Source organism: Geotrypetes seraphini, chromosome 12 (genome assembly GCF_902459505.1).
Source record: "Geotrypetes seraphini chromosome 12, aGeoSer1.1, whole genome shotgun sequence".
Lineage (NCBI taxonomy): Eukaryota > Metazoa > Chordata > Amphibia > Gymnophiona > Dermophiidae > Geotrypetes > Geotrypetes seraphini.
In genome coordinates, this window is record NC_047095.1 from 11289870 (window position 1) to 11312966 (window position 23097).

At 44.6% G+C, this 23097-nt stretch overlaps 1 protein-coding gene across 2 annotated transcripts in view; it reads right to left on the minus strand.

Annotated features, from left to right (window-relative positions):
- Positions 1-23097, minus strand: part of RNPC3 (RNA binding region (RNP1, RRM) containing 3) — a 100249-nt gene that overhangs the window by 16913 nt on the left and 60239 nt on the right. For both annotated transcript variants that reach the window (XM_033916508.1, XM_033916509.1), the window contains exons 11-14: positions 19281-19375; positions 19122-19180; positions 10033-10165; positions 3872-3942 (exon numbers count right to left, since the gene is read on the minus strand). In XM_033916508.1, coding sequence (XP_033772399.1) covers positions 3883-3942; positions 10033-10165; positions 19122-19180; positions 19281-19375 — 347 coding nt within the window. In that variant the 3' untranslated portion in view covers positions 3872-3882. The remainder of the gene's footprint in view (positions 1-3871; positions 3943-10032; positions 10166-19121; positions 19181-19280; positions 19376-23097) is intronic.

Below are 23097 nucleotides of genomic sequence, written 5' to 3' on the forward strand. Positions count from 1 at the left end.
CTCTTGCAATTGTTCCTCCTTCACCTGCCCTATATTCTCACCCTCACTCTTGACTCAGCTCCCTCTCCTGACACACATATCCACTCACCTTTGCCTTTCTCCCATCTTCCTTTGTACCTCAGTGGCTCTGCTAATTTATTGTTTTGCCAGGGCCATGGCTAGACTCCTCTCCTGCAGCGGCATTTCCAATGATACTTTTTGCATAAAAGTGTGTGTGTGAGCTGAAATCTTTGCCATCTGCAACAACTCCACAGCACTCCCTTATCAGCTTCTCTCTTGTTGGAGTGGCTGTGCCTGGCCTTCTCATGACCTGCTCTTTGTGGGTTTCTCTTGACAGTACTTGATCACTCAGTGTGCATCTATCTGCACATGTGCCAACAGCTGTGTAAAGACTAACAGATGGACTCTCCACAATAGGCACTATTGCCTAAACAAAATACATCTAAACAATGTACTGTCCCGTGACACTTAATGCTGTTGCAGATCAAAGCTATAGCAAAACTAAGGAAAACATTAAACATAATTAAAAAAAAAATCTATTTAGTGTTTTTCTAAGAGGAAAAAGATGTGAAATCCAAAGTAATACTCATTTGAGTGCAATCAAAAAACTGTTATTGTTGGACTCTGCGAAAGGAAAAATAAAAATTTTAGATGACCCTGTGGGAAGACCTGCACATGCATCGCTTACTGTGCCAGGAAGTTCTAACATCTTGGAGAACTTCTTTGCTGGCTGAGCTCCACTGGATGTCATCACCATGTGTGAGGACTATATATCTGCTTATTCTTGTAAGTTTATTAAAACACAAAGCAGGAATTTATAAAAGAACTGTCGGATGAGAGATTCCTGTAGTGTTTAGAAGAGCTAAGGGTTTTATGCCACATTAGTCATTTAATTACCCTTAATTCCTATTGCATGTTTTTACCTTGGGCAGAGCTATCAACATACATTGTAAACTAGATTTCTTGGTGAAGGAGCCATTTACAAACAAGAAGAAGCAATGACAACTCACCACCAGGGTTTTAGATGGCATAAAAAAAGCAATTGAAAACATATTTCTATAACAAATTTACAGACTTTCAAAATACACGTGAACTAACAGACAACCCAACTAACCTATGCACAGAACTAGTTCTACATAATACCTGAGCAGAGGGTGTGAAGCTTCTACAACTGCTAATAATCTTGGATCCTTTTAAGAATCATACTAAGCCTCCCAACAAACCAAATCTCATGACAAATCTGTTGGAGAGCATTAGAGTACAGTACTCCCCCGATATTCGCGGGGGTTCCGTTCCTGGAACCCCCGCAAATCTTGAAAAACCGCGAATACGGTTTTTCATGGGGGAGACTGGAAAGGGCAGCGGGAGAGGCAGGAGAGAGCAGCCGGAGTGCCAGCGAGTGCAGGAAATCACTCGCTGTATCGACTCTTCTTGCACTAAGTCGGGCCTTACCAATCAGGAGCTGCGTGCCAAAGCTGCATATCCTTTTAATCCTGCGTGTCAGGAGCTGGGTATCCTTTTAATCAGGCGGTAATTTTTCGGCTAGTGCGCGCTAATCCAGTGCGTGCGCTAAAAACACTAGCGCACCTTTGTAAAAGGAGTCAGCATGTGGCCCTTGTTAAGGTACAGGTGACAGAACTCCAGTAGCAAAATGCTTGTTGACCAGTTTAATGAGCAACCAAATGAAGAGCATGGTTAAATGTTTCAAGTTTGAATACTGATTAAAATTGAACATTAACCTGAGCTAAGACATTTTCTCTCTCTTTTGTGGTTGATTATGATGCAAGTGCTACATTTCAAAGTACATGTTTTACAGTTGCTGCTGTAGCACTTATCTGACATCACAAAATACAAAAAAAATATTTGCTGATACAAATCAGCTATGCTTGTACTACCAATACTCTCAAAAGCCTATAATAAACAATAATACACCTTTATAAAACAGTATAAATTAAAACTAAGGGGCCCTTTTACTAAAGATTAGTGCACGCTATATGCCAAGAAGCCCATTTTATATCTATGCGCTTCTTAGCATTTAGAGCGTACTAATTCTGTTAGTGCACACCAAGCTTTAGCAAAAAGGGCCCCTAACTAATTAGCCACACATCAGAAAATCTACGTCTGTGATCGAAAGCAAAATAAAAAGCTTACAATAATCTAGTTCTAAATTTTTTTTCTCCACACACATAAAAATGAAAAAGAATACACTTTAATAAAATGGATCCTTTAATGTGCTAAATGTAATTGAATAATTTAACTGACTTCTGTAATGCTTTACAGTCCAGAGTCAGGCGTACCTAGTGTGAAATTGGGTGAAGGTTGTTTCTGCCCTATGGAATTCAGTAAACAAATCCAGGGAGATAATTTCAAACACAAGCAAGCAGCAAACTCAGAACTCCATACCAGTAATTTATAACCAGTATCACAGCTTAGTTTTCTTCTACATAAAAGAAAACAATCGTAGATTTATGTGCCATTTGAACATATAAAGAGTATAGGGATAGGCAGCCAGAAAATTGTTGTTTCAGGTAATTTCCTGTGTCATTTATAGGAATTTTAGCTTTATTTGGGGTTCTCTGGACATTTTGTCATTTTCTGATAATTTAGTGCACACTGTGTAAATAGGGCTAGAATAAGAAGAATGCTATGAATTGGACCTCTACCCTGACGCAGAAAGCGAAATACTGGCCGTGACGGCAGTGGTCCGATTAAGTGATTGAAGTGCAAGTTAAGTTTATTCTATTTATATTCAATTTATTAAAAAGGAGATTTTGGAAAATTTAAATTATTCACATAGTAATCACAGTGAAGGTGAAAATCCAATGTTGGAATGGGTGGTTGTGTTAGAGTCCCACATACAGCCTTATCCAGAGGATTTCTAAAGGCAGAAAGCGATATGTTAAAGTGCAAAAGTTACCAATTGGATATTTCACTCACAGCTTTGAAATTCTGAATGATTATGAACTGTGCCGGGGTTTTGATTGGATATTAGTTCTTTGACCCTGTACTATAAATAAACTGTACTCTTGAAAAACTGTTCACTCTGAAAATAGTGCACAATGTGGAAAGTATGCACACTATCTTCCTGAGCTTGCGCATATGTATGCATGGTGGTTCCACCATCAGTAAACTATGCATTATTTCTGAAACAGCACCATTTTCAAAAAGTATGCACTATAGGCAAACAATAAAATACAAATCATCATGTTTTTCTACTCATTTTCATTTTGGTAACAACATTTAACATAGTATCTGTCACTGACAGATCCTATGTCATTGCAAAAAGCTCATCCCTAGAATATACAGTGTGTGTATATATACAGTGTTCCCCCGGTCGTTCAGTGTCGGCAGTTTGTGGTCCCGGTCATTTGCGGTATTTTCCAATCGCGAACCCTCGACAAGGAGAGGGCAGCGGGAGAGAGCAGCCGGAGCGCAGCGAGTGCAGGAAATCACTCGCGGTACGCTCCAACCACCTCTTCCTGCACTAAATTGGGCCTTATACAATCAGGAGCTGCTTTGACACGCAGTATATGTGTATATATACACACACACATACACATGTGTAAATCTGTATTAATGTAATTAATGTATAAACAGCAATTTTAAAACAAGTGCTGCTTAAACAGATTTAAAGGAGACATGGTCTGGGCAGTCCTTCAACATGCATATTTATTCTACAATTTAGAACAGTCAAAGTTCTTGCTAACTTTTCGTTTAAATCTGGGGTTTGAAAGTAAGTTTAAATGGGAATACTGCTGACCTATCCAGCACTCAAAATCACCTCCAAATGCAAAACAAAAGTCCTTCAGCGTAGTGGCTTCTATTGTTTCTACCAGATATTTTACTTCAGAACTTATTCAAATAGACTTACTTGAATTCTTTCTATCTTTTTCTTTGACCTTCCTTGGAATTCTCTTTTGGTCTGGCAGATCGAGCAAATTGCTAGCATATTGTTAAGAAATATTTAAAAATTTGAATGTTTAACTTTTTATCTCCCTGTCTGTCAATCTTAAAATACAAAAGCATCCTAGTAATAGAAATTAAGGGCTCCTTTTACAAAGGTGCGTTAGGGCCTTAACGCGCGGAATAGCTCGCGCTAGCCACTACCACCTCCTCTTGAGCAGGCGGTAGTTTTTCAGGTAGCGCACGCTAATCCAGTGCATGCACTAAAAACGCTAGCGCACCTTTGTAAAAGGAGCCCTAAGTATTTGAAATGCATTTGAAATCATAATGTCAACATGAGCAATTACTTGCAAACAGGACACAAAGACCATACTAAAAATAGGAAGGAAACTACAATATCCACATAAGTTATTTTTTAATCACGCATAAAAAGCAGCTTTTGACTCATGTACACAGGGTGTAAAATTTCTATTTATAAATTAGCTGCTTGAGATAGTAAAATGCAGGTTCTTGACTGCTAGAAATAGATTTGACTTACAGAATTTTCACAACAAATATTTGTTAAATATGTATGTAGATATTTGATCCTAAGGCCACCTTATTTAAAAAGGCTTCCTGGTGACCTAAACATGGCTCACATTCTACTTTTAATGAGACATTTACTTTTTTTGCATCCAACACAAACCTGCTGAAAAAGCTTTCAGTGAGGAGTAGGAGGGTAGGCCAGTGATTAGTGAGAGGGTGAGAACCAAGGGCTCAAAACCCACTGGCACTCCTTGTGAGAATTATTTCACTTTCTGTTGCCTCTGGTACAGACTAGTCCATAGATTTGTAAAACGTGTTTATATGTATGTATGTATGTGTGTGTGTGGGGGGGAAGGTTAGAGTAGTTTGCTGAATTTACTTCATTTAACATTTTGAAATACCACCTTTTGGCTGGAAGGTGCAACATGGCAATTTTATAACAATTCAATAATTAGAAAATAATTCTGTTTTATATGTTTACAATGTGTTTGTATTGTGTGCCTGTGGCACGTATATGTGTATATTTTTATATATGCTTGCATGTCAGTGTATACTTGCATGTGTTTGTGAGCGAGTTTATACTTACAGCAGGGTTGGTTCTGAGGGGACAACTGTTTGAAAGAAACAATTTTATAATTACTGTGTTACTATGAATCAGTGTTTGAATGATGCAATTGCTAAAAACTGCTTTTCCCATTTGGAGGGGCAGCTACTTCTCTTCCATTTCCTACCACATGCAGAAACTTCATATCTATAGCACATTAATTTGTCCCAGCATAGCACCTTTTCTATTAGCAGAGCAGCCTTCCAGTACCCCACCCCCTCAGCCTTCTCACTGGCTGGATCCTAACCCCACTTTCCACTGCTAGTTACCCTGGGAAAAGGCATAGCAGGCACACTGTAGAGAAGGGTAATTTTATAACCAAATTTATTCTATAAAGGAAGTGGACAAATTTGGATGGGATGGAGTAAGGCTTCTATGACAATTTCAGTAGCTGGAGAATAAGGCTAGTACCAGGTAGACTTCTATGGTCTGTGCCTTGAAAATGGCAAGGCCAAATCAAGATCAAGTATGCGTATGTAATTCAGGTGTCTATTTTCCTTTATATTATACCAACATAACCATAAAACTACACAGCTCTATTGCAGGTATAAGTATGTACATAAAAAAATTCTGCTGACTTAAAAAAATATATAGTTTAGGATCCTAATCTTCTGAGATCTGAGTACATCACAGACCTCCCCTTCCCCCCCCCCCTAAATATGTGGACAAAACATTTGTGCAAAGTTTGCCACTGACAATCCAGCCCTACCCACAGCACATAGGAGAAGTTGTGAAGTATTTGTTTAGCAGGTGGGACAATTTGTGGTGGCATAGTAGCAGTGAGAGATTTTTTGGGGGGGGAGGTGAGGGCAGTTTGTAGATTAGTTTGTCAGTTTCACATAGTGTTTTTTAGGGAGTGAGGTAGTTTGCAGAATGACACATGGTTGACAAGGTGGGTCATTTTTAAGATGGGCAGTTGTGGAAGTATTTTTTTTTTTTAATGGGGCAAGAGGCATCTCCTGTAGGCAGTCAGCCGGTGCCTCTCCTCCTCGCCGGCATCTCGCGACATACCCGAAATCTCGCTGCAGCACATAATTTACAATACACTGTAGTAGACAGACACTCCATTCCTTAACCATTTGCAATATATAACAAGGTGAAAAACAAACAAGTCACCAATTGGAGCACAACCTGCACTAAGAGTGTGGAAGATTTTATCCAGCTTCATCAATGAGGCAGTCGCGTCCTCAATTCTTGCCAAGGCTGGACAAAGAAAAGAAACAATATGTCCGGACTCCCCAGCACCTTTGAAGCAGTAAGCAGGCAAATTAATATCTGACAGGGGGGCTTCAGGAATAGAGTGTCTGTCTACTAAAAAGAAGATTTTTGAGGTAAGAAGCTGATCTTTCCTTCTAGTGCAACGGACACTCCATTCCTGAATATATGGGACAAATCAGAGCAGTCCCCCGAGCTTAGGATGGGACAGATGAGCCTGTTGTCAGAACTGAAGATCCAAATGCAGAGCCATTTGGCAACCACATCCAATGGAGAGAAGACTAAATGGCAGCTCTACATATTTCTTCTGGGGACAGTGCTGAAGATTCTGCCCAAAAGGAAGCTATGTTTCTATTGGAGTGCACCTTCATGGATACAGGTAGACGTTTTCCACTTACGATATAGGCAGAGCAAATGACTATATGGATCCATCTGAAACTGGTCGTTTTCAAGGCTAATTGACTTTTATGGGCAGCCCCCACCAATACGAACAAATGATCTGATGCTTGCTCCAGAGGTTCATAGGATATTCTCACTAGCACCTGGAGGACTAGATTAAGACTCCCTGCCACAAAAGGCTTACACACCGGAGGATGGAGGCATAATGCACTCTCCAAAAACCTGGCCACATCTGGATGTGCGGCTACAATGCTCTTTATTAATCCTAGGCCCAAAACAGGAGAACTCCACAATCTGAACTTTCATGGAGCTAACTGCTAGGTCTTTTCCAGACCTTCCTGCAGGAAGGTGAGCACCAGAGATCGGCGTAGAGCTCGGGTCCTCACTCTTTAAGCATACCAAGCTTGAAAATACCTCCAGGCTTTCGCATATGCTACTACATCTTAGAAGGGTGGAGACCACTCTATCCAAATAGACTTTACGCGCTAGTGCCAAATGCTCAAAAGTCATGCTGTAAGACCAAAAGTGTTCTGGATGCTGCAGGGAAATTGGACCCTGCATGAGCAGCCGGGGATGACATGGAAGCTTGAGACCCTGATCTTTTTACAAAAGGACCAGGTCTGCATACTAGTCTGGTGCTACTAGAATCATCAGTCCCTGGCGTGCCATGCTCATGCGCAGAATGCTGTCTATCATGTGATACAGGGGGAAGACGTAAAGAAGATCTGCCTTTGGCCAGAACTGCACCAGGGCATTCGGGCCCTCGCTTCCTGGCTCGTATCTTCTACTGAAGAACAAAGTCACCTTTGAGATGCCATCAGATTGAATGTCGGGTGCTTCCATTAATACATAATGTAGGTAAAGGCTTCCTGAGACAGTGATCACTCCCTGTGAACTAGGGTCCGCCCATCGAAATTGCATCTGGATTTCCAAACATAGAGCAGCACACTTGGTGACCTCTGGCAACTGACACAGGCTACCGCCACTGCAGTAGCCTCCCTGAGAAACTCATACTACTTTTCTCTGCAGTGCACTCCTTAACGCCTGAAGTGACAGTTGGATGGCTTGAAGATCCAAGTGGCAAATTGTCTACTTCCTCTGGGAAGGGGACTAGCGTCCATGAACCGTACTCCCCTCGCAATGTGCTCCCCAGCTGTACAAGCTGGTGAGAGACTGGAGTCCAAACCACCAGGCTAGACTGCGCCGAGTATCCGCTGTCCAAGGGAGTTACTACTGGAGTGCATATCTCTATGGGCATAAATGGGAGAGGAGCACATCCTGGCATGGACACAAGTGTGCTATTGCCCAGGGGACTTTGTCCATTGTCACAACCTTTGATCCCAGCACCTCCCAAAAATGTCAGGCCATTGGAACAGTCTCACTCCGAAACTCCCGTATCTGATGCAGAAGCTTCTCTCTGTGGGCTTCTGGGAGGAACACTGTTTTCCTTTGTGTCGAACCAGCCTTCCAGATACTCCAAGATCTATTTCAGCTCCAGGTGGCATTTCAGAAAGTTGATCACTCAGCTCAGCTTCTGCAATAGTTTGATCACTTTTTGAACCACTAGTTTGCCTTCGGGATCAGACTGGACTCTTATTAGCTAATTGGCCAGATATGGATATACTTGTATGCCTGCTCTGCACAGGTGAGCTGAAAGAACTACCATTACTGTGGTGAAAGGTCCGTGGCCAGCCTGAAGGGCATAGCAGTGAATTGAAGTGTTGTTCCAGCACATGGAATCGCAAAAAGACAACCAAAAAACCTTTGCTCTGGAAAAAAATGAAAATGTGCAAATAGGCCTCTGTCAAATCCAAGAGGTGAGAAATTCGCCTAGCACCACAGGCACAATCACTGACCTCACTGTATCCATTTGGAAACGGGGTATCTCAAGGGCCGCATTCACTGCTTTGAGGTCTAGAATCGCCTCCAGTCTTCTCTCTTGGGCACTTTGAAGTATATCAAGCATCTGCCAGAACGCAAGTCTTCATCTGGTACAGGCTCTATGGCAGCCTTTTACTCACTGTGCAATGCTGTGTACTGGTAGCTGCAAGTGCTGAAGCTACAAACAGCTTACAGGGAAAACATGCCTCAACAAGACTGGAATCTGGACTGCTTGTGTCTTCGGACTGCCTTTCAGGCCCAACAAACCGGCCGGAGACCTCAACTCCTATCGGACCTTGCACACGCAAACGGGGGGAGGAAGCAGTCAGCCCCAATCATGAAAAAAATGCTATGGAGCTACTCAGCCTGCGCTCAAGTCCACTGGGACAAACCTGGGGAGAGCTTTGTTCCCAAGGGATCGGTCCCTGAGCCCCTGAACTGAAGTGCAGGCTGTCCAAGTGGGTACATTATAAAGCAGTCTGCCCTTTGGAAGCAGATTCTCGACCTCAGAGTCTGTGCTCTCCCGCAGCCAGAAATGCCCTAAGAATGGGATTCTCTGCAGCATCAAAAAGCCTCGCAAACAGTCCAAAAAATGAATATAATTAAAAAATAAACACGAATAGAAAAGACTGGCTCCTACCATCTCGCTTGCAGAGAGACAACTGAGGAATAAGAGGACAGCCTAGAAGGATGGGAGATAGTGCAAAAGAATGCTAATGAAGCTCCCTACAACAATTCTTGTGAGAAGGGATTGACTACCCACACGTTCAGGAATGGAGTGACTTGCACTAGAATTGTCTTTGGGATGCTTAGATTGTTTAGGGAAGTGGTGCAGTTCCACAGTAAATAGCTTTGGGGGAAAGGTAGGGGAACTTTATGGGTTTTGAATAGGGGAGAAGGGTGTGGGGGGCAGTCAATTGCCCTTGGCACCAAATTCAAACTTGTGACCAATAGATTTATCCGCTAAAATTCAAAATTTATGACCAAAGGACTTTCTTGTCAAAATCTCCTGCTTTCCTGAGGAAACCAACCAATCAGGTCTGAGAATATACAATATAAAGACAAACTGCAGATCTGATATCATACCCCAAAGAAAGCCACAGCACAATGGTTGAAATGTGGGTTCCACTTACAGATGTGGCAAGAGCTGGACACCTGCAACTATCATGAAGCCAGCCCCAGAAGCCTAAGAGAACATTACATTCTGTGTTTACATAAGCTGGAGCTCTTTTTCCCATAGAAATATATTGGATCATGTTTTTTTTTTTGGGGGGGGGGATTAGGAGGGGAGTTGAGGGGAGCTTCTTTCGCTGAAAACCCTGATACAATATGGCCAATTTTTAACCTCCCTCTATCTTCATACTGGTTCATCCCTCATGCCAACTCATATTCTATTAAATTTTCTGAGTTATCTCCCTAGTGTGACGGATGCAGAGAGAGATTTTTGATCCCTTTTGTATAATTCTTTCCAACTTCCATTGCGCTGGAAAGGATAAAAAGGATACAACTACCATGGGCTTGTCATAAAGAAGAAATCCATTTGTCTCCTTCAAAGCTTTAGCTGCTGCTTTTTCATTAGGGAGCCCAATAAAAGCTTGTCCTTTCATGCGACCTTCTTTCATCAAGCGAATATCAAACCTGAAAGGAAGAAATTGGCAATAAAATAATAATCTAATATATCTTTCCATAGTACAACCAAAGCAGTTTACATTTATATGCATGTACTTTCTCTTTGCCTAGTGGGTTCACAATCTAAGTTTACATGCATTATGAGGTTCAGCCCTGTGGATACAGCTGCTGCAACAAAGTTTTATCTTTAGCCACAGCTTGGAGTCTCTTATACCTTTTCGACAGCTGCTCATTGAAGAGCTACCTGGTATCAGGATCCCTAGGTCTGAGATTCTGAGTCATGCTCGTCTTCACATGGCAATAGATACTGTTGATGTGCTAGAGATGAAATCAAAGCAGCAAAAGAAGAATGCATCGTGTATTTTTTGGTTTCTAGTAAGTTATTTGAGACATGTTGATAGGAATTGAGATGTTCTGATGGTATATAATGCTTATAAAGTGACATATTTTGGATGAGTGATCTCATATAAAATGTCATTTAGAAAATGTATGAGTAGTTCAATATTCTATTAGATAGAATGGTGCCCTGGAACACTTTCTTCCTGGTGGAGTACTAGCATAAGTTCTAGCACTGTTTGCTTTTTCAAGGCAGACTCCACAACCAATCACTGGTGCTGTTAACTGTCATTTGTCAAAGCCGGGCATGACTGGATTCAGTATAGTGTGTCCAACTTGCATGGAGCTACTAGGATAGAGTGGTGACTTCCAGTTTTTAAAATTCCTCCTTCATAAGATTACGGAGAGAACATAAGAATTGTCATACTGGGACAAACCAAGGGTCCATCAAGCCCAGTATCCTGTTTCTAACAGTGGCAAATCCAGGTCCCAAGTACCTAGCTAAATCCCGAGTAGTAAACAGATTTTATGCTGCTTATCCTAGGAATAAGCAGTGGATTTTCCACAAACCATCTCAATAATGGCCTATGGAATTCTCTTTTAGGAAATTATCCAAACCTTTTTAAACCCCACTGATTTCACCACATTCTCCAGCAACAAATTCCAGAGTTTAATTACACTTTTGTGTGAAGAAATAACGAGGTCTGACAATTAAGTCTGTGAACTTGTCTCGATGCGCTTATGTTGGCAGCACTGTACAAACAACTCAGTAAGGTTTCATAACCTTGGTATATCAGTATCTCACAGCTGTGTTCGTGTTAATGTGTCAGCTGGCTGGAAAATCTTCAAGCCTCTAAGGCAGACATGTCAAATTCTGGTCCGCAGGGTACCGAAATTTGGCCCACCAGCCAATTTAAAATGTCCCCCAAAGCTGGCCCGCCGGTACAAGCACCGCATAATTTGTAGGTTCACGCCGCATCATCTGTAGGTTCACGCAGCCTGCAGAGGATCGCTGGTCGGCAGTAGCGATCCTAGCAGGCCGATCAGAAGAGCAGTGGAAGATATTTCTGTGTCTGCTTGGGACCTGACTCTATAAGTTCACACGGCCTGCAGAGGATCACTGGTCGGCAGTAGTGATAATAGTGGGCTGCTGTAGCCTCAACTGCACGTTCCCTCTGGTGCGGTCTCGTCCCTCCTCTGACATGAGGGACCGCACCAGAGGGAACGTGCAGCTGAGGCTACAGCAGCCCACTATTATCACTACTGCCGACCAGTGATCCTCTGCAGGCCGTGTGAACTTATAGAGTCAGGTCCCAAGCAGACACAGAAATATCTTCCACTGCTCTTCTGATCCCCAGTGCTGGGAAGCTCTCATATACACACACTGCTGCATGGGGCAAGCAGAGGAAGAAATGAGCCTGGCACTGCTCAATCTATCCCTCAGACTCCAGAAAAGAAAGGGAAGAAGAAAGAAGGAGAACTAGTGTTACCGAGCGTGAACTGGGACCTAAAAGAGAGAGAGGAAAAGTCTTTTTTATTTATTTAGTTTACATTACAGAGCTGGTGTGGGGTTGGAGAGGTTGTAACCCTATACTTCTACTAAGACTAAGGGGTCCTTTTATTAAGGTGCGCATTTAGTGTTCGCTAAATCGGTTAGCGTACCTTAATAAAAGGACCCCCTAAGTATCTAAAAAAAAAAATTTGGCCCGTGACTTAGCCTTTTTTTCAGATTTCGGCCCTTTATACGACTGAGTTTGACACCCCTGAGGAGAGTAACAGAGGTAGAAAGGAGCTGGCTATATCAAGAACTGAATGTACACAGAGAGGGCGGGTCGTATGGAATCCTCCAGGGCCTAACAAAAAGCAATGTTACTTACCGTAACAGTTGTTATCCAGGGACAGCAGGCAGCTATTCTCACTAGTGGGTGATGTCATCTGACAGAGCCCTGATACGGACATCTTGCAAGCATGTCTTGCTTGAAGAAACTCAGAAGTTTCGAGATGCCCGCACCGCGCATGCGCCAGTGCCTTCCCGCCCGATGTACCGGGCGTGTCTCCTCAGTTCAGGTAGCAAGCCTGAGAAGCCAACCCAGGGGAGGTGGGTGGGACGTGAGAATAGCTGCCTGCTGTCCCTGGATAACAACTGTTACGGTAAGTAACATTGCTTTATCCCAGGACAAGCAGGCAGGTATTCTCACTAGTGGGTGACCTCCAAGCTAACCCCAATGGGATGGTGGGAGAGTTGGCAACTTTAAGAGAACAAATTTTGTAACACTGTTTGGCCAAACTGTCCATCCCGTCTGGAGAAAGTATCCAGACAATAATGAGAGGTGAATGTATGAACCGAGGACCAAGTGGCAGCCTTACATATCTCCTCAATCGGTGTCGATCTGAGGAAGGCTACCGAGGCTGCCATTGCTCTGACCTTATGGGCTGTGACCTTACAGGGAAGGGATAATCCAGCCTGGGCATAGCAGGAAGAGATACAAGCCGCCATCCAGTTAGAGATGGTGCGCTTCGATACAGGTCGTCCCAACTTGTTTGGATCAAAGGAGACGAAAAGTTGAGGAGCAGTTCTGTGTGGCTTTGTGCGATCCAAGTAGAAAGCTAGAGCACGTTTACAGTCCAGAGTGTGCAAAGCAGATTCCCCAGGATGAGAATGAGGCTTTGGAAAGAACACTGGAAGCACGATGGATTGGTTGAGGTGAAATTCAGAGACCACTTTAGGCAAGAATTTTGGATGAGTACGAAGGACCACCTTGTCATGATGTAATACAGTGAACGGTGGATCCGCCACTAGGGCCTGAAGCTCGCTGACCCGGCGAGCTGACGTGAGGGCCACCAGGAAAACCACCTTCCAGGTGAGATACTTAAGTGGAGCCTTGTTGAGAGGTTCAAACGGAGGCTTCATAAGATGAGACAGGACAACATTGAGATCCCAAACCACAGGAGGAGGTTTGATAGGAGGGTTGACATGGAAAAGTCCTTTCATAAATCTGGAAACCACAGGATGAGCAGACAAAGGTTTCCCCTGTAGAGGCTGATGGAAAGCCGCAATAGCACTCAGGTGGACTCGTATAGAGGTAGTCTTGAGACCAGACTGAGACAGGTGTAGAAGATAGTCCAATACAGAAGATAGAGAAGCTCGCTGAGGTTCCGTGGCATTGGAAATACACCAGGAAGAGAATCTAGTCCATTTTTGGGAATAGCATTGTCGAGTAGCAGGCTTCCTGGAAGCCTCCAAGACCTCCCTCACTGCTTGAGAGAACTGGTGAGGAGTTATGTTGAAAGGAACCAAGCTGTCAGGTGGAGAGACTGCAGGTTGGGATGAAGTAGTGAACCTTGATGTTGAGTAAGTAGTGAAGGAAACACTGGAAGAAGTACTGGCTCCCTGCTGCACAGTTGAAGTAAAAGGGAGTACCAAGGTTGTCTGGGCCACCGAGGAGCAATCAGAATCATGGTGGCATGGTCTGATCTCAACTTGACCAGAGTCTTCTGAATGAGAGGAAAGGGAGGAAACGCATATAGGAAGCGATTCCCCCATTCCAGTAGAAAGGCGTATGCCTCGAGGCGGAGAGGAGTGTAGATCCTGGAGCAAAACTGAGGCAGTTTGAAGTTGTGGGGGGCTGCAAAGAGGTCTATCTGAGGTGTTCCCCACTGAGCAAAGATCTGATGAAGGGGTTTGGAATGGAGCGTCCATTCGTGAGGCTGGAGAAGACGACTCAATTTGTCTGCTAAGACATTGTCTTTCCCCTGAATGTAGACAGCTCTGAGGAAGGTGTTGTGACGAACCGCCCAATTCCATACTCGAAGAGCTTCCTGACAAAGAGGGGCCGAGCCCGTGCCCCCTTGTTTGTTGACATAATACATGGCGACCTGATTGTCTGTGCGAATAAGGACCACCATGTCGTGAAGCAGATGCTGAAAAGCTTGGAGAGCATTGAAGATGGCTCTGAGCTCCAGAAGATTGATTTGATGGAGTCGTTCCGCACTGGTCCAGAACCCCTGAGTGCGAAGACCATCCAGATGTGCCCCCCATGCATAGTTCGATGAATCGGTTGTGAGAACTTTCTGGTGGGGAGGAGAGTGAAACAGCAAACCTCTGGATAGATTCGAAGAGGTCATCCACCAGAGAAGAGACTGCCGTAGAGCAGGAGTGACGATAATGTGACGGGACAACGGGTCGGACACCTGAGTCCACTGAGATGCCAGGGTCCATTGAGGAATTCTGAGATGTAGTCTGGCAAAAGGCATCACATGAACTGTAGATGCCATGTGGCCCAAGAGGACCATCATGTGTCTCGCCGAGATGGACGGGCGAGAAGACACCGACTGGCAGAGTAGAAGGAGAGCATCCATGCGTTGAGGAGGAAGGAATGCTCGAAGTTGAATGGTATCCAGAACAGCCCCGATAAAGGGGAGAGACTGGGTGGGCTGAAGATGTGACTTGGGGAAGTTGATCTCAAAGCCCAAACTCTGCAGGAAACAAATTGTAGTCAAGGTCGCCGAAATGACCCCTGGAGCCGACGGTGCCTTGATGAGCCAGTCGTCGAGGTATGGAAACACCTGAAGACCCATGTTCCGGAGTGCAGCGGCCACCACCACCAGACACTTCGTGAAGACTCTGGGAGACGAGGAAAGGCCGAATGGAAGCACTCGATACTGCAGATGTAGATGTCCCACCCGAAATCTGAGAAACTTGCGGGAGGCCGGATGAATCGGGATGTGAGTGTAGGCCTCCTTGAGGTCCAGAGAGCATAACCAATCGTTCTGCTCGAGGAGGGGATAGAGAGAAGCAAGGGTCAGCATGTGGAACCGCTCCTTGACCAAAAACTTGTTGAGGACTCGAAGGTCCAAAATGGGACGCAGATCGCCCGTCTTCTTCGGGACCAGGAAGTACCGGGAGTAGAACCCCCGGTTTTGCTGATCTAATGGTACCGGCTCGACGGCCCGAAGCCGAAGCAGAGCCTGAGCCTCCTGGAGGAGAAGGGCGGTCTGCGTCGAGTTGGAAGGATACTCTCTTGGCGGGTGGTCCGGGGGGACCCGTTGGAAATGAAGAGAGTATCCCTCTCTTACGATGGTAAGGACCCAGAGGTCCGTGGTGATTGCCTCCCATCGATGACAAAAATGATGGAGACGACCCCCGATGGGAAAAACGGGGGGAGACAGAACGAAGTCGGTTATGCTCCCTGGAAGAGAGTCAAAAAGGCTGAGTAGCCTTGGGCGCAGCCGGCATCTGAGGCTTCTGCTGAGGCTTCTGAGGAGGCTGTCTCTTTGCAGGCTGTCTCGCAGGAGGAGTCTGTCTCGGCTGATAACGCCGCTGGTAAATCAGAGGCGGCCTAGAGGGACGAGACTGCTGAGGCTTAGGCTTAGGCCGCAGAATAGACTGGAAGGACTTCTCATGGTCCGAAAGCTTCTTAGTAACAGTCTCGATAGACTCATCGAACAGATCCGCCCCCGCACAAGGCACATTTGCAAGTCTGTCTTGGAGGTTCGGATCCATATCAATAGTACGAAGCCATGCCAGGCGACGCATGGCGACCGAACAGGCCGCAGCACGTGCCGAGAGTTCGAAGGCATCGTAGGAGGATTGCATCAGCTGCAGGCGTAACTGAGAAAGGGTCGCCACCACCTCTTCAAATTCGAATCGAGCCTGAGCATCGATAAAAGGGATGAACTTGCGGAGCACCGGCAAGAAGAAGTCCAAATATGAAGAGAAGAAGAAATTGTAATTGAGCACTCGAGTCGCCATCATCGAGTTCTGGTAGATACGTCTACCAAATTTATCCATCGTCCTCCCTTCACGGCCCGGTGGTACTGAGGCGTAAACCTGGGAGGGATGAGATCGTTTGAGGGAGGACTCGACCAGAAGTGACTGATGAGAAAGTTGCGCCCCTTCAAACCCTTTGTGATGGACGATGCGGTATCGAGCATCCAATTTACTGGGAACTGCAGGGATGGAATACGGTGTCTCAAAACAACGCATGAAAGTCTGGTCAAGCAGTTTATGCAGAGGAAGGCGAAGCGTCTCCGCCGGAGGGTGAGGCAAATGCATGGTGTCCAGATACTCCTTAGAATATCGAGAACCAGTGTCCAAAGTCACATCCAAGTCATCCGCCATTTGTCGGAGGAAGGAGGAAAAAGATAATTGGTCCGCCAGCGCCGGCCGGCGAGACGGACTAGAAGAAGTGGAAGCCTCCGGATCCAGAGAGAGCTGGGAGCGGCAAGGAGAATAGGAGGTAGATGGTTCCTCATACTCTGGTCCCTCAGGTGGGGATAAATCCGACGAGGAGTATCCCATACGCTGGATCTTCTTTTGCGGGGACACCTCCGAATGACGTGAGGAGTGGCGAGATGAGTGTCGAGATCGATGCCCCTCCCGGTGCCGGGATGGGGAATGAGATCGTCTGTGCATTGCACGATCCCCCGAAACCTCCAAGGAATGGATGGGACTCGATGCAGTGGATCGCAGAGGTGGCAAGGATGCGGACTCACGCAGCGCCACCCAGGTCTGGTATGGAGTGCGGAAGAACTCTTCCTGCGATGCAGTATGCCCAGGACTCCGACTATCAGGGACTGACACAGTACTCTGCTGTCGAGGAGGCGTGATGGGCTCCAAAGGCGGCATATCACTAAATGAAGCCCGCCTGGAAGCACCCGCCGCCCTCCGCCGATCCTCCTCTTCGAGTAGAGAGATCGTACGACGAGGAGGAGGGGGAGGGGGCGGACCGCCCCCCGGGACCGAGACTGGGAGGTCACCCTGAATGGAGGCGATAAGCCGGGGTCCCATAGACTGCATAAGCTTGACAAACTGAGCTTCCAGCAGGGATCGCAGCGAAGCCGATATGGAGGGATCCGCACCGAAAGGGGGTCCTCCAGCACGGTCTTCGCGCTCCTTTGTGGCCAAGTGCTTCTGCTTGCTAGCTTTAGGCACTTTAATGACCACCGGAGGGACAATGGAAGGCGGTACCTGAGCCGAGGAGACGGGGACAGGCACCGATGTTGAACCTGAGGCAGAAGTCGGAGTGAACGATGCCAGCTTCACGATGCCAGATGCAGGAGTTGTCGATGCAGGTTTCGAACGAACCGGCGAAACCGCAGTAGAAGTAGAAGCAGACGGCTCTTTGGCAGACTCCATCTTAAACATCGACTCCCAAAGTAAGCAGCGCCGTTTGAACGATCGCGCAGTGAGCGTGGAACAAGGCCGGCACGATTTTGGAACGTGTTCTAGACCAAGACACTGAAGACAGCGTCGATGCGGGTCCGTCAACGAAATCGCACGCTGGCACTTGCTGCACTTTTTAAAACCAGTGATTGGCCGGGACATAGGCCGGAAAATCGTCACCGCTAGGTCGAAGGCGCTCGGCCTAAGCCACGAGGCTGGCCCGGCCGAACCGCCGGAAGAAATAATTTTAACTTTTTTTTTTTTTAGAAAATATAACGTAAAATTGAAATAAATCAAATAAACAACAAAACGCGGTAGTAAAGAAGGCAAATTTACTGAAATTCAGTCAGCGCAGAATGAAGTGAAACTTCTCAGCTCCGCGGAAAGAAAAGAACTGAGGAGACACGCCCGGTACATCGGGCGGGAAGGCACTGGCGCATGCGCGGTGCGGGCATCTCGAAACTTCTGAGTTTCTTCAAGCAAGACATGCTTGCAAGATATCCGTATCGGGGCTCTGTCGGATGACATCACCCACTAGTGAGAATACCTGCCTGCTTGTCCTGGGATAAAGAAGATTATAGGTAGAAACCTAATCTTCCATTCTGTTACGTCCCTTCCGGATTCAATACACTAGATGACGTACCAAAGCCATGGAAGCTAGGAAGAGCCTGCCCACAAAACTGAGGTCCCAAAAAACAGCAGCAGAACACACTGTCACATCCAGAGGGGGACACAACTAGACAACAATACTGAAGCAACAGGAAACGAGCCCAGAGGAGAATGCTTAGTATGCCCTGAACTGTTTCCTACTAGGCTAATCCGAAGACAAGAAATAAGATCACCAGAAACCTGTATCCAGGCATGGGCTGACTATAACAGACTCTCAAGAAGCAGAATACTTTCTCCTAGAAGGTGGCTGCTTTCCAACATGAAAATTATGGTAGCTATCATCACTGATAAAATATGCTGAAGTTTAATGGCACTATCATTTTGTGCCGTCCCCCACTGTCCTTTTGGGTTCGACTCAAATTTAGCCCAGCTTTTTTTATTTAGGTGGCTGAGAACTTCATTCAGTACCTTTACTTTGGCTTGCTCATTCTGTCACAGTGTCCCTACTACTACCATTTATTATTTATAAAGCGCTACCACCAGGAACTCAGACAAGTCAAGAACTGGAACTGCTGAAGTCTTAATGCAAATATAACTTCAAGAAGTGCATCCAACACAAAAAGCAAACAAGTATTACTGAAAACAACGCGCTTGACAAAATACTAGAATACTGAACACTCAACAAGAAATGCTGAGCACATATGCTCCCTGCACTGAGCCAACAGCCAGACTTCAAGAGCCAGAATTCCATTGGAATGAAATCAAGTTAAAAAATAAGTGTTAGAAAAGAACTGGAGATAAGACAGATTATGAGCAGTTTATCAATATTATTTGATTACAAATACTCCAACTTACATTATCCTTTCTGTTTCAGATGAAAAGTCAACATATCTTCCAAAAATAAACTTAAGATCCTGTAATGGAAAAGTGCATGGCAGAGAAAAAAAATACATGAAATTAGAAGGAAACATCAACAATTAAAAATGAAAAACCTATATACTATTTTACACTTACCTTTTCCTGAACTTGTTTTCCTAAATTCTTCACATAAATTCTACAGTTTGGATCTCCTGGCTTATAGTGTTTAAAAGCAGAAGTTTTGTCCATTTCTTTAAAGGGCAAAAAAACAAATAAATTCTTCAGCAATTTAGTAAAATGTATAAAATGTTTTAAATGATGTATTTATATTCTTCCAACTGCAAAAAATAGATTAGCTTCTTACCTTGATAATATTTTTTCCAGTAGATAGAAATGGTATGCTGAACCTTAGTGTACTCTGTCCATTCTCGCGAGCATACTGCAGAAAGATGCCAATCACAGCTTTTGAAACTACTCGTCCTCCTCCTCCCAAAAGTATGCTGCCCCCTTCAGTTTGTTCCAAAGCATGTAAGAACTATACTGTAAAAGACAGGAGAAAGAGGGACACAGGAAACTCCCCAAAACAAAGGTTCTGATCTGCTCATACAACTTTCTAAGAGTAAATAATGAAACTGTAAAGTATAAATGAACAAACATTACCATTGAACAGTAAAACACATCAAATAAAAACAGCTCAATTACCTATTGAGATTCTATTTACCAACTGATGCTGAACCCATTATCTGACTGGGTCTTAGCTATGGAGAAGACCATGAAGCATAAGGCAGAAATAGGTGCATCAGAAATGATCAGGGATGGAGGTGGGGGTTAGCATACCATTCCTATCTACTAGAAAAATTATTATCAAGGTAAGAAACTGATCTCTTTTTCCAATCTAGCTCTAAAGAGAGAATGGATGCTTGAAAATAGCTCCTCTAGAACCCTTGAAAAAGCCATTATTTGGCGAAATGGGTCCTGTCGGGCTGCCTAGTAATGCTGCATAATAAAGATAAGTGACAAAACATACTGTGATGTTTCATTAAAATTCAACTATAAAGTAAATTAGTAACAGTAAGATTTTTGCATAACATCAAGGAGGAGGTGGCAATAAGGGTTAAGGATCAAGACATTAACCTTTTTAATTTCAACTTCATATATGTATGTGCTGACCCCTTCCTTATAGAGTCCACTTGGAAGTGGGTTGACCTATATTTGTGGAAGGTTCCATTTAATCTCACTTCATCATCTTCTTTATTCCGATAGTGACTCCACCCTGATCTTCAATATAGAAAAATCCTCTAGTGGCTATACTTATAACTGGAATACGTCCATGTGATTTATATCAAAAGAAATCCAGTTAAATGTAAATCTTCGAACATTCATAAAAGAATACTCATAAGGAAATACTTTGATACTCGATCCTCAGAGGGTTAATCTCCCGTTGGTTCTAGTGGACAGAGCCCACCGAATGTTTAAATATCAAGCATTCACCCATCGCTATTTTTATAATGACAAATAATTAATAATTAATTTCATATGGCTAGTCAAGCACCATGTCTTATATTATAATATTGTTAAATTTCAGTTTACTATTTTGCTCAGCAGAACTCGCTCCGTTCGATGTAATATCATTCTAGTTTAGAGCGTCTGTCGTCATATCCGGTTTTTAAACCCTTGAGACAACCAACCCCCCAAGGGACCCATCGTGCATTGCATCAGAAAACCTTACAAGGGACTGTAAACAAATTCAAACCAAGGACATCCAATCGATCTCCTCGTTTAATCCACTAGGTGATAAAGCATTTAACATGTAAATCCATTTTTGTTCCTTTATATTAAGAGCTTTTTTATAATTCCCACCCTCCTTCCCTATTTTTACAGAATCAATAATACGCCACTTTATATCAAGCCATGTGTGTTCCTTTTCTACCCAATGATTTACTATAGGGGCAGTATCCGTTACCGTATGAACTCTAGATTTATGTTCATTCATACGTATCTTAATTTCGGTGGGCTCTGTCCACTAGAACCAACGGGAGATTAACCCTCTGAGGATCGAGTATCAAAGTATTTCCTTATGAGTATTCTTTTATGAATGTTCGAAGATTTACATTTAACTGGATTTCTTTTGATATAATCCACCCTGATCCTCAACATAGGAGGCCAAATTTCCCATCAGGGAAGCCTTGCTTTAAGACAGTAAGGGGATCAAGATTGAACTTTCATCCCCTGAATCCTGTCCGACAGGACAGCGAGAAGCTCCGTTCTTATAGATGAAGCACTTTGAGGATTCTTAGAGGTGTGTGCTAAGGGTCAGACAGGGGGTGTTCCGCCCCGGGCACTATCTATGTGGGGGGGCATTGGTTCCTCTCTTCCTCTCTGCCCTCCACCCCCGTGTACCTCTTTAAATGTTCCACAGCTTGGGCATTATCTCCTACTTGCTGCTCACGCTGGTATCAGCTCCCTTCTAACGTCACGTCCTAGCTGTGGGACAAATTGCTGCCAGCATCGTGAAAGCCCTTTAAGGAATGCTATTTGCTCCTACACAGCCTGCGCTCCAGTCCCTGACCAAGTCGATGGGGCGAGCAAACACCAGGGGACTGGACCCTGGACTCCACTAATCTTTAGCAGGCAGGCTGAAACAGCTCCCCGAAGGATACACCTGCCACTGCACAGTTAAAATCTGTTCCTTTCCACACAGGCAGAGTAGATTATCAAAATTAATCTCTGATTTCACAAAAAAGACCGCAAACTAGAGTGAAAAACTGCAAAACTATCACAAAATTAAAAAAACGAACAGATCAGAAGACACCTTTCATGCTTGCCTGCAAAATGAGAAACTGAAGGGGGCAGCAGATTACTTGGAGGAGGAGGTTCTGAAAGCTGTGATTGACATCTTTCTGCAGTATGCTTGTGAGAATGGCCAGAGTACCCTAAGGTTCAGCATACCATTCCTATTTCACTGGAAACTATATTCTGCCAGTTTCCTTAAAATGCAACCTACTTGTGAAAGAACCACAACTCTAGGCTTTATTGTTAAACAAAAATGCTTTCCATAAAGCTTATCTAGATTCTAAAAAAAACACAGGCATATTTGTTACCTTTATTACACTCCCTTTCACTCTTATCATTTGTGATCCCAATGATTTAACCATAACTGCCTGGTTAAATCATGTTGAAATGTGCCAGGAAAGGATATTCAGTAGCTCCTAGCAGTGCAGTGCTGTTGAATACCTTCCTCTGACTGCCATGGCAGTCCTCAAAATTATGAGTGCCTGCATAGCTAACTGAGCAAGTAGGACTGCTATATATTAGTCCTAACTTTTCCCAGTTAGCTATGCAGATATGGCACTGAAATCAATTGTACCTGCAAAACAACTGAGCCAGATATTCAATGCTAGAGTCCAGATACAGCCCACCACTGAATATCTGGGTCTAAATTAGCTGGTGGTAGTCAGTATTTAGGAACACCCACCACAAATGGCTCACTAATGACCTGTTCAGTTTTTTTCACTATATATCTGAACTAGTATTTTAGCCCTTTACATTAACGGGTGCTAGAAGTCTGGTCGGCTCTCGCAGTCCCTTGCCACCGCCTCCCCCCCCTTCCCTTTCCGCGGTCCTGACTCCAAACCTGCCGACTCCAGCAGCATCTGCAGCACTGTACACACGCTGCTTCGGGGCCTTCTATGGCCCCGAAGCAGCGTGTGTAGAGTGATGCAGACGCTGATGGAGTCGGCAGGTTTGGAGTCGGGACCGCGGGAAGGGAAGGGAAGGGGGGGCGGCAAGGCGAAGAACTTATGATTTGTAGTGAAGTATGGTAATCCTATATAATAAAACCCTAGCTGCGCATGCGCACTCCTACCTGCGTGTTCCATTTTCCCTGTTCCGTGAGATGTAGGTCCGTGGTGGCAGGAGTGCGCATGCGCGGGTCCCCAGCCTTACAGCACCTAACTACACTCGCCGGCAGGAC